This window comes from Rissa tridactyla, chromosome Z (genome assembly GCF_028500815.1).
Source record: "Rissa tridactyla isolate bRisTri1 chromosome Z, bRisTri1.patW.cur.20221130, whole genome shotgun sequence".
NCBI lineage: Eukaryota > Metazoa > Chordata > Aves > Charadriiformes > Laridae > Rissa > Rissa tridactyla.
The window spans coordinates 74,196,373-74,212,280 of record NC_071497.1 but is presented as its reverse complement, the minus strand read 5'-3'; the positions used below and the strand labels follow the sequence as shown (position 1 = coordinate 74,212,280).

General features: G+C 40.4%; 1 protein-coding gene across 8 annotated transcripts in view; it reads right to left on the bottom strand.

Annotated features, from left to right (window-relative positions):
* Positions 1–5,514: 5,514 nt before the first annotated feature.
* Positions 5,515–15,908, bottom strand: part of PRLR (prolactin receptor) — a 148,268-nt gene continuing 137,874 nt past the window's right edge. For all 8 annotated transcript variants that reach the window (XM_054186524.1, XM_054186528.1, XM_054186526.1 and 5 more), the window contains 3 exons: positions 15,578–15,677; positions 14,581–14,650; positions 5,515–13,941 (listed from right to left, as the gene is read on the bottom strand). In XM_054186524.1, the coding sequence (XP_054042499.1) occupies positions 12,919–13,941; positions 14,581–14,650; positions 15,578–15,677 (1,193 nt within the window). In that variant the 3' untranslated portion in view covers positions 5,515–12,918. The remainder of the gene's footprint in view (positions 13,942–14,580; positions 14,651–15,577; positions 15,678–15,908) is intronic.

Here is a 15,908-nt window from a genome sequence, read left to right as displayed (position 1 = left end):
GAGGAATGGCCCCACGCAGCGGTACAGGGTGGGGGCTGACCTGCTGGAGAGCAGCTCTGCAGAGAGGGAGCGCGGTGTCCTGGTGGACAACACGTTGGCCATGAGCCAGCAATGTGCCCTTGTGGCCGAGAAGGCCAGTGGTCTCCTGGGGTACACTTAAAAAGAGTGTGGCCAGCAGGTTGAGGGAGGTTGTCCTCCCCCTCTACTCTGCCCTGGGGAGGCCACATCTGGAGTACCGTGTCCAGTCCTAGAATCATAGAATCGTTAGGGTTGGAAAGGACCTTAAAGATCATCTAGTTCCAACCCCCTGCCCTGGGCAGGGACACCTCCCACTAGATCAGGCTGCTCAAAGCCCCATCCAGCCTGGCCTTGAACACCTCCAGGGATGAGGCTTCCACCACCTCTCTGGGCAACCTGTTCCAGTGTCTCACCACCCTCATGGTGAAGAACTTCTTCCTAACGTCCAGTCTGAATCATCCCATCTGTAGTTTTGATCCATTCCCTCTAGTCCTACTATTACCTGACATCCTAAAAAGTCCCTCATCAGCTTTCTTGTAGGCCCCCTTAGGATACTGGTAGGCCACTATAAGGTCTCCTCGGAGCCTCCTTTTCTCCAGACTGAACAACCCCAACTCTCTCAGTCTGTCCTCATAGGAGAGGTGCTCCAGCCTCTGATCATCGCCGTGGCCCTTCTCTGGACACGTTCCAGCACATCCATATCTCTCTTGTAGTAGGGGCTCCAGAACTGGACGCAGTACTCCAGGTGGGGTCTCACGAGAGTGGAGTAGAGGGGGAGAATCACCTCCCTCGACCTGATGGCCACACTTCTCCTGATGCAGCCCAGGATACAATTGGCTTTCTGGGCTGCAGGTGCACACTGACGGCTCATGTTGAGCCTCTCATCCACCAGCACCCGCAAGTCCTTTTCTTCAGGGCTGCTCTCAAGCCAGTCACTGCCCAGCCTGTATCAGTGCTTGGGATTGCCCCGACCCAGATGGAGGACCTTGCACTTGGTCTTGTTGAACTTCATGAGGTTGCCATGGGCCCACCTCTCCAGCCTGTCAAGGTCCCTCTGGATGGCATCCTTCCCTCCAGCGCGTCAGCCGCCCCACACAGCTTGGTGTTGTTGACAAACTTGCTGAGGGTGCACTCTATTCCACTGTCCATGTCGCTGACAAAGATATTAAACAAGACCAGTCCCAGTACTGATCCCTGAGGGACTCCACTTGTCACTGGCCTCCACTTGGACATGGGCCCATTGACAGCCACTCTTTGGGTGCGGCCGTCAAGCCAATTCTTTATCCACTGAATTGTCCATCTGTCAAAGCCATATTTTATCAGCCTGGAGACCAGGATGTCATGCGGGACAGCGTCAAAGGCTTTGCTCAGGTCCAGGTAAATGATGCCAGTTGCTCTCCCCTTGTCTATTGATGTTGTGACCTTCTCATAGAAGGCCACCAGGTTTGTCAGGCACGATTTGCCCTTGGTAAGCCGTGTTGATTGCACCCAATCACCTCTTTGTTATTCTTCTGCCTCAGCAGTGCCTCCAGGAGGATCTGCTCCATAATCTTACCAGGCATGGAGGTGAGACTGACTGGCCTATAGTTCCCTGGTTCCTCTTCTTTCCCTTTTTGAAAATGGGGATTATGTTTCTCCTTTTCCAGTCAGTGGGGACTTCACCAGACTGCCATGACTTTTGGAATATAATAGAGTGGTTTAGCAACCTCATCTGCCAGTTCTTTCAGTACCCGTGAGTGTATCTCATCAGGTCCCATGGACTTGTTCACTTTCAGGTTCATCAGATGGTCATGAGCCTGATCTTCACTTGTGATGGGCAGTTCTTTCCAATCCCTGCCATTGTCTTCTGTGACTCCGGGAGTGTGGCTGGAGCCCTTGCCAGTGAAGACTGAGGAAAAGAAGTCGTTGAGAACCTCAGCCTTCTCCATATCACTTGTCACCAGCTCCCCCGTTTCCTTTCTGAGGGGGCCCACACCCTCCCTAGTCGTCTTCTTACCATTAATGTACCTATAGAAATTTTTGCTGTTTCCCTTGATCTCCTTGGCTAGATTTAATTCTAACTGAGCTTTAGCTTTTCTCACCAGGTCTCTTGCTGTTTGGACAGCTTCCTCATATGCCCCCCATTCTATCTGTCCTTTCTTCCACTCCTTAAAAAGTGTCTTTTTGTGTGACAGTGTGTCCAGGAGCTCCCTGTTCATCCAAGCCGGTCTCCTAGCATTCTTTCCTGCCTTCCTCTTTGTCGGTATACTTTGCTCCCGGACACAGAGAAGGTGATCCTTGAATACTGACCAGCTGTCAGCTGTCTGGGCCTCCCCGTTCAAGAAAGACAGGGAACTAACAGAGAGAGTCCAGTGGAGGGCTATGAAGATGATCAAGGGACTGGAACACCTCTCTTATGGGGAAAGGCTGAGAGACCTGCGTCTCTTTAGCCTGGAGAAGACTGAGAGGGGATCTCATCAATGCTTATCAATATCTAAAGGGTGGGTGTCAAGAGGATGGGGCCAGACTCTTGTCAGTGGTGCCCAGTGACAGGACAAGGGGCAACAGGCACAAACTGGAACACAGGAAATTCCATCTTTACATGAGGAAAAACTTCTTTGGAACAGGCTGCCCAGAGAGATGGTGGAGTCTCCTTCTCTGGCGATATTCAAAACCTGCCTGGATGCGTTCCTGTCCAACCTGCTGTAGGTGAACCTGCTTTGGAGTAGATGATCTCCAAAGGCCCCTTCCAACCCCTATGATTCTGTGATTCTGTGTAAAAGCGGGAAGCTCTCTGTTGCCTTCCTCCATGACATTCCAGTTTCTCGCAATACTAAACGAAATCAGATTTGTGATTCTGTTGCCTGGAATGGTAATTGGCATACACTGTATCTACACACAATTGCCAGTGAGAGATGTTTCACAATGATTTTGATGACCCTAGCTGCTCCTAAGGCAGAAATCTGACTACTACCTTCACCTACCCTGAGAGGCAACCCCACTTTTGCAGGAAAACTGCCTGATCTTGCTGCAATGGGTCAGAGATTTTTGCAGAGGTTGTGCAGGACAGTGGTTACATACCTTAGTGACAGCTAAAGAACAAAGTTAAAAGTTTATCAAGAAGTTTCAGTTGGAACAATAACTTCTGGTCCAAATTCCAGCCATGAGTGTATCCCAAAGTAACTTTGGGTAATTATAATGCTAAAACACGCACCCCTTTGTGAATAATGTGCATGCTAATCAGGTAACCTCCTTAAATGTTTTAAACATGAGCTTGGATGCATATGTATAGTTAGGAGTGCTGAATGAATCATTATTGACCAATCAGCTGTATTTTATTGTTATAAATATTGGGCAGTTTGAAAAGTGAGGTGTGCAGTTGTTAAGTGCCTGGCACCCAATTCTGCAGAACTGAAATAAAACCAACTAACTTAGTGTGTTGATTGGCTCTCGCACACCAGGTGAAGAACCCTCATTTAGGGACGACCTTGGGACTCCCAAAAGATCAACCTTTCTCAAGCAAACTTTACTTTTACTAACTTGCAATCACTGAATTTCAGTGGTAAAGATAATTTTCATCAGCACAAAGACATAAAGAAGCATGAGGATTGTGACCCGGTGCATGAGCCACCTGTATTAACTGGTTCAATTGCTTAGTGCATGTCAACTGGGTTAAACACATCCATCTCAGAGCCTTCCATATGCAGAACAGAGGGAGCCCGTCCTACAGACTGTGCTTTTCTTTTTTATTTTTATAGATTATATATCATAGAATCACAGAATCACAGAATGTGTTGGGTTGGAAGGGACCTTTAAAGGCCATCTAGTCCAACCCCGCTGCAGTACGCAGGGACATCTTCAACTAGATCAGGTTGCTGAGAGCCTCATCCAGCCTGGCCTTGAATGTCTCCAGGGATGGGGCCTCCACCACCTCTCTGGGCAACCTGTTCCAATGTCTCACCACCCTCATTGTAAAGAACTTCTTCCTAATGTCTAATCTAAACCCACCCTGCTCTAGTTTAAAACCATTGCCCCTCGTCCTATCGCTACATGCCCTTGCAAACAGCCCCTCCCCATCTCTCCTGTAGGCCCCCTTCAGGTACTGGAAGGCCACTATAAGGTCCCCCTGGAGCCTTCTCCAGGCTGAACAACCACAACTCTCTCAGCCTGTCTTCATAGGTGAGGTGCTCCAGCCCTTTGATCATCTTCACAGCCCTCCTTTGGACCTGTTCCAACAGGTCCATGTCCTTGTGCTGAGGGCTCCAGAGCTGGGTGCAGTACTCCACGTGGGGTCTCGTGAGAGCAGAGTAGAGGGACAGAATCACCTGCCTCAACCTGCTGGCCACGCTGCTTTTGATGCAGCCCAGGATGCAGTTGGCCACCTGGGCTGCAAGCACACATTGTTGACTCATGTCCAGCTTTTCATCCACCAGTACCCCCAAGTCCTTTTCTGCAGGGCTGCTCTCTATCACATCATCCCACAGCCTATAGTGATAATGAGGATTGTCCCGACCCAAGTGTAGGACCTTGCACTTGGCCTGGTTGAACTTCATAAGGTTTGCTTGGGCCCACCTCTCTAACTCGTCCAGTTCCCTCTGGATGGCATCCTGTCCCTCTGGCCTATTGACCGCACTACTCAGCTTGGTATCATCTGCAAACTTGCTGAGGGTGCACTTGATCCCACTATCTGTATCATTGATGAATATATTGAACAGCACCTGTCCCAGTATGGATCCCTGAGGGACACCACTTGTCACGCCTCTCCACCTGGACATCGAGCCATTGACCACCACCCTCTGGATGCGACCATCCAGCCAGTTCCTTATCCACCGAACAGCCCACCCATCAAATCTGTATCTCTCCAACTTGGAGCGAAAGATATTGTTGGGGACCATGTCAAAGGCCTTGCAGAAGTCCAGACAGATGCTATCCTAGCCACTAGCCTAGGTTGGTCAGGCAGGACTTGCCCCTGGTGAAGTCATGCTGGCTGTTTCGAATTACCTCCCTGTCTTCCATGTGGCTTAGCATAGCTTCTAGGAGAATCTGTTCCATGATCTTCCCAGGCACAGAGGCGAGGCTGACAGGTTGGTAGTTCCCAGGGTCCTCATTTCTACCCTTTTTAAAAATAGGTGCAGTGTTTCCCTTTTTCCAGTCACCAGGGACTTCACCTGACTGCCCTGACTTTTCAAATGTCATGGAGAATGGCTTGGCAACTACATCAGCCACTTCCCTCAGGACTCTGGGGTATATCTTGCCAGGCCCCATAGACTTGTGTATGCTTAGGTTCCTCAGGTGGTCAATATAGATATATAGAGATATATAGATATATAATCTATAAAAACTGGGGGTTGGAATTAGATGATCTTTAAGGTCCCTTCCAACCCAAACCATTCTACGATTCTGTGATTCTATATACTAGAATTGTATATTTCATGAAGAAAGCTAGAATTTATGAATTTTATTCAAGAACTTTTATTAATTGAAATGTGAACACCGTTGCAAAGAGATTTTACATTGACAAAAGATTGAAAAGTCCATCAGAAAGTTACAGACTTCAGAACAATATTGATTTTACAAGTGAAAATGCTAACAGATTTTATTAAAGCTGGAATTTTTAATATTAAGAACTTAAAAAATACATTTTAAAGCATTTTCCTTCAGATACACTTAGAAACAATGAATTCCTGAGCAACTATTTTTATATCAGTATTCTCCAACCAATGTATATACTGCATATGAAATCTACTTTCTATAATTTCTTAAATTTTAGAAATTTACAAAACATTTCAATCTGATTCATAGAATAATTGTGCTTCAAGTCATTCTGTTGCTACAGTAATGACAATATGATAACTTGGATGTTCCAGATTGCATATAAATTCTGAAACTGTAATGGAAAAAATGCCTAGCTTGTATGGCAAGGCTAGCAATGAAATGGTTTATGCAAATGGAAATAAGTTTTTCTTTAAATATTGGATGATCTCTTTCTCTGCTGGAAAGTACATTGTTTATTCTGCAAATTATTCAGAACATGCAATTAAATTTATAAATATCTTTCTTTGAAGACCTGCTGGAACAATTAAAGGCAACAAAGTTCCACAGACTTTTACCTGCACTTAACAGCATGGCAGAAATTTGAACAAATACAATTAGTTAATAACTGCTGACATATTTTTTCTGGGCAGTATTTTTTCAGACCAGCACCCTCAATATTGCTGTATTTTACACAATGAGTAAAAAATATATATAAAGCACAATATAAAGATTTCAGAAGCCCAGATAGTGCTGAATATCTCTGAGCAATATAACGCATATATGGAACTGATGGTTGTGTTATTCCAGACGATGAATCGTATCTGTAGTTCGAATCAAAAAATTACTTTCCAAGATGAAAAATAAACAACACTAAAGCAGCCCAGGAGCTCTTTCTGAGTGTAGCTGAGCAGTAGTTTCCTCTTCCCTTTGGAATGAAGGACACCGGGATGAGAATTAAGAGTAGTCTACAGCATTATGAATAGCAAAAAATATGATTTGACATCACTATATTTCTGCATGGATTCTGCATGTAGAAAAATCTGCCTCCTCCTAGACATGTACAATTTTCTGTCCTACCGAAGGGATATTTTATACAAGTAACTTCTACAAAGATTTCCAGCATCCTGTAAAAATTCTACTCAGTGCTACATGTCTGTAAAACTGACCATTGCAGTCTTTGTAGGAATTGAAACAAAATCTTCCCATTTTTACTGATGTCAAAATGAGGTGCAGGTACTCAGCAGCTCACAAAAACAGACCCAAAAGCAGCATTGTCAAAAAAAATAAAAAGTTAAATAAAGACAAGGTCCAAGACAAGCAGCATCACAAAGTAGAACAGGATGTCAAACTTTCCAAAATAAAAGAGGAAGATGTAAAAAACCCACTTCCCTATGTCTAACTGCTCTACACACCAACATCTTGAGTATAAGCCCCACTTTTAGGATATCAGCACTGCAAGAGGCCATATAACTAATTCAGATATTTTTCTTAATTACTTTTGAAAAATATAATAGTTTCTCTTAAAAACTTAGCTTACATGGGAGAGATATATTTTAAGCCTGACTTGATGATTTTCCAAATTTATCACCAAGACAGGGACTTTCTGATTAAGGAAAATAGATACATTGTCACAGGTACAAACTAAGCAATGCCTAAAAATGCCAAGAGACTGTTTAGTAGTATCCCCAAAGTCTTTTTTCTCTTGGAACTTCTAGGTCATTATATTATCTTTAATAAATAAAAAAATAGAAAAAAGCTTAAGAATGATAGGCATATGTGTGAGACAATGTAAATGGATAAATACACCTCATCTCTAGATCTGTCTGAAAAACTGAAGATTGCTTTCAAGAGCAGTGTGGTACATTATATTTCTCTTGATTTTTTTCACTTAGGAATGTAGAAAATGCAACAGCAGATCAGGTGAGGGGTCTAGGGCTTCAAGTATTATTCTGTTTGCCAGGAACCAATGTCAGGTATGTGTAACTGATAGAAATTGAATGACCACTTCTCATGTATAGGACTATCTCTACTTGTATATAATAGCTGATCCTTAGTAGCTGATTTCAGTGTTTTGCCATCTCTTCAGCATTTAACAAGGCTTTGCTACTTTTGTGGACTATCAGGTAACTGTGCATATTCATGCTTTTGATATAAAAGTATTTTCTTCATTTTTTTTTTTTTTCAAACTCATTTATCACTCCTTTCAGTTCTACTAATTGTCATTTTTTCTTATCTATCTGCTCTTAGATTTGATTCTTTTGCTTCCATTTTCTGTTCTCCCTTCCTTTCTTCTCAGCTGTAGTCAAAATGCATGTTTACTACCTCTGATTTCTCTAATTATTTACCTATGTGCCATCCTATAGTGACTGTACTCCTCTTCCATTCTGCCACATACAGCAACCATGTCCCTCTTCCCATCATTAAGCTCTCTTTCTATCGCCATATATTATGTATTTCTGTATTCCATTTATCTTTAGTTTCCTGCTTGACATAACAGGAAAGATGAAGAAATTCCCTGATTTTTTTCAAAATGTTTTTCAAGTCAGGGCCACAAGATTGTTCTAATTAATGTAATTCAGTCCACCTTTCCACACCCACAGCAACTGGAGTCTGAATTTAGTATGAGGGTTTGAGATAGTTGAGAGCAGAGCTAGTCTCCATTTTCACTCATTTAGGGACAGAGCTTGAAGATGTACTTCTCAGTAACTCAGCTGAAAACAGGTCTTTCTAAATAGCAGTTATTGATAAATGCTTAGTTCCATTGCTGAGATCCAGAATCAGAGCATCTCTGACAACTCAGCTCATTCAGTCCTAGCGAGCTGGGCACACAGGCAAAAAAAATTTCAGCCCAGGAAAAGGACTGATGCTTGGCTGCCAAGCTGGTCAGTATGGCTTTTCCTACAAGACAGAAATTTCTGTTATTTTTTCATATTAGAAACATTTCATTTTGCTATACATCTCAAATATCCCACCTTAGTACTACCAGTATGACACAAGAGATGATTCCATGACAAGCTGTTAATTAACAAAAGTAATTTGAACAAGTACAATTTTTTGCAATCTTGATAGGATGATTCACAATTTGACACACAAAGTAAAATGGTTTTGTCTGCCTTTTCAAAGGGAGCAAAAAAAAAATAACCTGAGGTAGCAATTCTTTGAGAATATGATGCCTTATCTCATGACACTTTTTCATTTCATTTGTCTTTATGGCTTTGTAGAAGATGTCTAGTATCTCTCAACTGGATTAGATGACTTTGGTTTCCTTGCACAACACCTTCAAATTGTTTACAGTTAATGAAAAATTATGAAATACATTTACAGGCTTCATGTTGTGAACATATACAATGCTTCAGAGATCACCAAAAAAATCTGCTTATTCATTTTGAACACCTGCTGTTACTACACTTCAAATACTTAAATGACATTTAAAGCAACTGCATATTTTTGAGCCATTTAAACAGACACATAAACATACACCACAGAATTCACTGCTTTAACATAAATCAATTATCATTACATATTCGTTTTATACTTTGTTACATAAACACATATAACCTTTTACTAGTTTTATATAAGCTCAGTTTACTGCATTTTTATTAAATAATCATCGTAGTTACACAGTATCATCAAGACCATTCTTCAAGCCTGCATTTTATGTGAAAGCGAGTTTTGTGAGCACATGTCCCACTTCAATAAATCGTATTTCTTTAAAAGTCAGGAATATTACACTAAAATTGTTCATCAAATATGTCACTGCTAAAGAAAAAAGTCTAATTAGAAAATATAAGATTATGAGTCATATTTGTCAATACTGAAGAAAAACTGATAATAAAATTAGTCCAAGTCCAAAGGAAAGGTAATTAATTAAAAATATATATATTCAATGTTAGGAATTTTACAAAATTAATTACTTCTGAAGAGCCTTTATGCTTCCTTTTAGGGCTTTTATGCTACTAAAAAGTAATTCACACTACATGACATATGCATAAATTTGACACTGAAAACATTTTTCAAACTTTTAAAATAATTATTCTAAGTGAGGAATTTGAGTAATGGGGCAAGAGCAAGAAGGCTAATCCCTCTTCCTGGAGTAAATTCTGTTACATACTTCATCCCTTTGTATATCAGAGGAGGTGATTATTCCCCAATGGTGTGTCATAATTTTACAACAATTGACTACGTACAGCTGCTGCAAAATCTCATCTATTTCCTAATAAATAGCTATTTCTTAAAGAGCTGCAAACAAAACTATTGCTGCAAACAAAAAAAGAATGAAGTATTTGAACTTCTAATGGCCCAAAAATTTAGCTGAAGGTTATTCTGATTTTACAGAACACTAGTTTATTCTTTTCATAATGTACTTTCAGATGTTAAAGGCCACTTTCAGAGGGTGTTGCTCCCACCTTGGGAGTAAAAAGGTGTTCTGGAAAATAAAAGCAAATTCAAGGGAAAAACCTGCACATTTGTTCAGCTTAAAGAATGAAATATATTTATGAAAATTGTGTTCAAATTGTATTTAGGTCGCAAATCCCTGAAAAAGCTTAGCTACCTCAGAGCAGTGAGCAAACGCACCTTGTCCACTCTGGCTGAATTTGCCTTTCCACAGAAAGCCATGATGAGGCGTTCATCAGTGAAGGTGGGAGAGAATCTACACCTCACAATGTAATATAGGCTACAGCTATTTTCAAGCTTCCATACCAATTTATGGCAAAGCATAGAAACTCTTCCACTCAGTTCTCTATCTGTGTGGATTACTGAAGGTACACATATAGACACCTACAGTTAGGCAGATGAATCATACACTTAAAAATCTGCTAAAGGTTGTGTCTTTTTGCCTCAGGTCCAAAGTAACCGATATGACAGCAAAAGCCTGCTGCTGACACCTTATCCATGCTCTCTTCGGTTTACAACATCTGTGTAATCACCTGTGTTTTACCCTAAGAAGCTCAGAAAGAAATCCCTAAGAATTCCACTACATAAGGAAAATCTTTAGGCTGTGGCTTGGTAAGATTCTATAGCCTCTGTGCATCACCAGATGCACTACAGGCCTGTAGCAGCATGTCCTCATGCACGGCATTAGGAGTTGAAAAAAACAGCTTGGCTCAGATCTGGCCATCTGTGTAAAGACAGAGCATATGTCTGATCCGGATCAGCTCTGTCAGACTCAGTCAGAAAACTGAAGTGTAAATGAAGCACTGTCAGGAGGAGTATATTATCAGCTTGCATATATACACACAAACAAGTTGCTGCCCTGCAAAACATTCCAGTTTTCACTGATTAATTCATAGTTTCTTTGCAGCACTTTTAACATCCCCAGAAAATTTGTAAGATATACTACAAATGCTACAGTAAAATTGCCCTGTTGACTATAACTAAATAAAATGTTGTGTTTGGCTGTTCTCTGGAGTAGCCACTTCACATCTTCAAGTGTTAAGTGGCTGAATTAAGAATCTAAGATACCTCCCTACACATTCAGCAGAGTATCCAGACTGTTCTGATCAGCCTCTGCAAGTGGGCACTACATTGCCTGTACAGAGGACACAGGCTCTAAATTTGATGCCTAAAGCTTGTGTTTCAATATACACTAACACATATGTTTACAGACACACAGATAACTAGTTAAATTCTAAAGTCCTGCCAGCGGAAGGGCTAGACAGCTCGGCTGTACTGATCTGTACTTGAGCAGTTCCATGACGTGAAGGTAAAAGGTGAGAATCTGATTTGCCAGATTAGATGTGGCCTTCTGGGACCTTCAAAATCTGGCTCTGCAGCAGGTTACCCGAAACTGCAGGAAGGCTGGCTCAGTGCATAAAATCATGCAAAGCTGGAGAAATGTAAAGCTGTTCAGGAAGGACAAGAACAGAAAAGAGCTCATCTATAGCAAATACACTTTCCTTCACATGTACAGTACAATTTCCCTTACCTTAATGTTTCCAGTATCCCCTGATGCTGGCTAAATACTTGGCCCAGTTTTAATCAGTCATTACTTGGTCATACTTTCTTGGAGTAAATTAAACTTTTGTTTCAAGAAGGAAGGACCACAGTAAGGTCAGAGCCATTCCAGTATCGTTTTGATTCTGCCTTTGTTTACATGGGATATGAGGAACCTCACTGTTCCCACTACTGTTCCGGGGACATCTGTCCAGCCCAAGTACATGGTCTCCTTTCCTCATTCCCACTGCTATTTCAGCAGAGCTCTGAGTCTGATTATGCCTCGTATCTTTGACTTTGGATGCTGGATTCCAAAATTAATGTTGATGAGTTCATTATGAAAAATATGACTTCAAACTTTCCTTCCAGGCTCAGAGAAAAGTGCAATGTCTAAGGATGCAGGAGAACACCATCCACTCATGATTGGCGTCAGAGTACAAATTCAGTGGGAAAGAAGCTTTCCTCTCAAAACCTAGATTCTATTTTAATTTTATAATTACAGGTGATAAAAAAACAAGTGAAATAAATAATTTACAATTAGAATAGTAATACATCTGCAATATATTAGAAATATAGTTTAAAAATTACTTCATATTCGTAATTAGTATAAAGTTTAATTTTATGCTTTGTATAGAAATGGTAGCTTTACTTGTTACTGCTGTCTCAGCAGAAGGAAACAGAAAAGTTCCTAAGTAGCTAAATAGCACTGGGAAATTAAAAAATATTTTATTTTGCTTTTCTTTTGGTAATAGAAAAATAGCCTTTAAAAATACATTGTTAAACATATGGGCTTGTACTAAAGTAGTATGGTATATTATATACAGTAAGGCAGTATAACAAATATTGTCCTGCTATTTTTTTCATGTTTGGTTTGATTGGACTAGGATATGAATGCGATGCAGTTTTCTGTCACATTGAAACAGAGCAAAAATATCTTTAGAATAATTTGTTATTTTACTGTAATTTGTTGAATATATTATCTTTTTTATATGATTTGTTATACATAAGAGCTCCTTTTTTCTTAAGGATTAGAGAAAAAATATAAAGAAAACAATCTAGTGTCAGAATCCATTCAGAAGAAAATACATTGTAGATCAGAATGCTGTTGTGCAATTCATCAGATTTAGGAACTGCTCAGATTACTGTCGTGTACTGACTGACCCATAACAATTTTTATGTTTGTTAAATCTGCAGTATTCCCTCAGGTTTAATCAACTAACAGATCTGCAGAGCTGAATAATCAGTTTACAATGTATTTTTATGGCAGATAATATCCATTTACTCATTTCCCTGTGTCAGAAACATGTGTTAATGGTCCAAGGTTTACTTCCATGATTATTACCTCAACCCACAGTTTCTTTTATTCTCTGTATAATACACATAGGAGGCTAGGCTATTTTAAGGAACTATTTGCTATCTGGTTTTGTTTTACTGTACTGTACTAACTACTCGTTATTTAAAGGAGGGCATAAAGGAAGATGGATCCATGTACTCTGATCCACTGGTCTCTCTTTTGCACTCATTTGGAGCTGTCAGAGAATAGCTCATATTTTTCTCAGCTTGACCTTGCTGAAGGTTTGGAGACACTTCCATTGCAGGTTCTTGAGACACAGATGTGTGCTGGATGCATGAATCTGGCATTAATACTATAATATTATGGTCCACAACTGTTGAGACCTTGGTATATTCTTTGCTGGTTCCTGGAACAGTGTATTTTTCAGTCTTTCCACTATTTTCTTTATGTTTCAGTAATACTGCTTGCTCATCTTGTCTGACTTTGTGAACTTCTACATAATCCATTACTTTAGGATTCAAAAAAGGTGACTTGTCATTAGGTCTGTTTTGTTTGACCTGTGCTGTGGTTTGGTCAGTTTTGGAATGCAAATTCTCCATCTCTCTCTGCTTTTCTGTGTCGTTGTGGACAGTTTCAGTGCTAGGATATTGTGATTGATGCTTTTCTTCATTTCCCACCAAAACTGGTGCAATGTTCACGTTTGCGGTATTCAGTGTTAACTTATATGCATCTACAGTACTGTGGTAGGCAAACATCGGAGGCTGAGTATTGGGTAACTGAGCTGCAGGCCATGTGGATGATTTTGTAGTCTCATTGTTAAAGAGGAGTATTTTCTGTTCTGAAGCTATATGCTGAGTTTCCCGGCTTGTCTTTCCTCCTGTATTTTCTTGAACGTCTCTAATGTCTTGTGTTTGAAGTGTTGATGGAAGGGTGTGGCACTCCCTGCACTTCTCAGAAAGAAGAGAAGGACTATCACAGCTCCCTCGGCCTGAGTCACTGTCTGTTTCCTTGGGTATCATTTTTGTATTTTTACTGGGATGACCACTGTCATGGCTTGGCATGAGTTGCTGATCCTCACTGTCCTCTACCTCCAGATATTCTATCAGTAGTTCCTCACAGTCTGATGTTGGAGGGAAACCATGGCAACCAAGAGCACTCAATAATTCTTCTGATTTTCCTGTCTAAGGGCATAATAAATAAGATATATTGTTTCACTGTTAACCTTAGGGTTCATCTGACTAGAACAATAGTGAACAATCTACATATTTAATACATATTTAATACTTTAATAGTTTTATCACTAGACCTAAACTGGATATCTACTGCTGCAGCAAATAGTGGAAGAACAGAAGAAAATTTCTTGAGTTCCCTCAATGGGGACACATAACCCCAGAATTCATCTTTGTAAAATGGGAGGACTAGGGAGCTTTTGGCAGGTACAGATCTCATGGGTTTAACAAGAAGGAAATGGCGGAGAATGATAGAGCAGCCATGTCCTGTCTCAGCATGGCAAAAGACTGTGGAGAGCAACTTCCATAAGAACTACTAGAAGATCACACAGACATTGGCTCTTGTGGTGTCCCAGGTAACAGCTGCAGTCACAAACTCTGTTCTCAAACGCTCTCCTACTGCTAGTCCAAGGCAAGAATCTGTCTCACACATATCCTCCACACGATCCACCTGAAAGTGTCACTTATTTTTAATGTTGATTAAATTAATTGAAGCTGGCTTACACTTTATTTTGGTAATTGTGTTTGCTAGTACATAATTTTGAAAAGTAAGTAAGGGTAAATTCTTTTGTTGTTATCAGTGGTACTCACCTCTAAGAGATGTGTATCTATGCCTTTTATCTTTGGTCCTGGAACTGGTGGTAGGATAAAGGCTATCATTCTAAAAAAAACAACAAACACACAAGGTAGAAGTACGGAGAACTATTCGTTCTCCCATTTCCTCAGAATGTGACCGACATTTTAAACACTTCTCCCATATCTGATACCTCCCTGTTGGACCTCTGTTTCCTGTCTACCTCTCAAGCCAGGTAGTTTACAAATCCAGTTACAGTTCATGAGTTACCATTAGATGTTTTTATAAGAAAGAGAACAGTACAAAAGTTATTCAACTGGAAAAGTAACACTGCTAACATCCTTCTATTGTCATCTGTCCCTTAACCTCTGGTTCTCTAATATCACTGGAATTTCATCACTGGCCAAGAAACAGCTTTGTGGGGCACAGTTCAGGAGGACTAGTGGGCCTGTATGTACATACCTGACTGTCAGCTGACTACTACCACACAGGATTTACGATGAATGACTTCTAATGACTTTTCCATCAACAGTTTCTACCTCTTTCTTTTACTCAGACAGCATTTTTTGCAAGTGATAATCTTTGTGAAAATTTTCTCTTTCAGATTTGATTGAAATTAGCCTGTGTTCTAATAAATTATTTGAGGAATTGACAGACAGGTGGGCAGAAAAACAACCTCATAATGTAACCTTGTTTCCTCTAGGAAATTAGGGCAAAAACAAAAGGTGTGCCTTCTTCAGGAGCAGGGATACGCCAAATGATGTTTGCTGAATACATGGCTAACCAAGATGGTCAGATCTAACAGAGACATGTCTTTACCAGTTGAGACCCTGGTTTCCCTAATGAACAGAAATACCTCTTTACCAGTTGTGAATTTAAAGCCAAGTACCTGCTCTTTTATAGTTTATAAGAGAACACAAAACCTATATAAAATTCAATCAAATGTTAGCAGTCTATTTTTGAAAAGTTTGCTGAGATTTTCAACTCCATGCAATTGTGAAATCGGTGACTTACCTGTACCCTTTCAAAACCATTGTCCAGCTCATGATTAAACATATAAGAGATGATAACACACCAACGACGATCCACACAACCATATCTTTTACTCTAAAGTCTAGGAAACACACAGGATTATTTAATGACACACATCTAGCATATGCATAGTCAACATGCAAAAGAAGTCTCAAATTACTTTAATTTTAAAAATTGCTCTAAACTGCCAAATTTGAGTTGAATCTAGAGGCCTTTACTAGCATCGATGGATCTCAACAATCATTGCAATATCTGATAATAAATATACTTTTTATTAATGGCACTGTGCAGGAAATAAGCTTTCTTGGAAAAA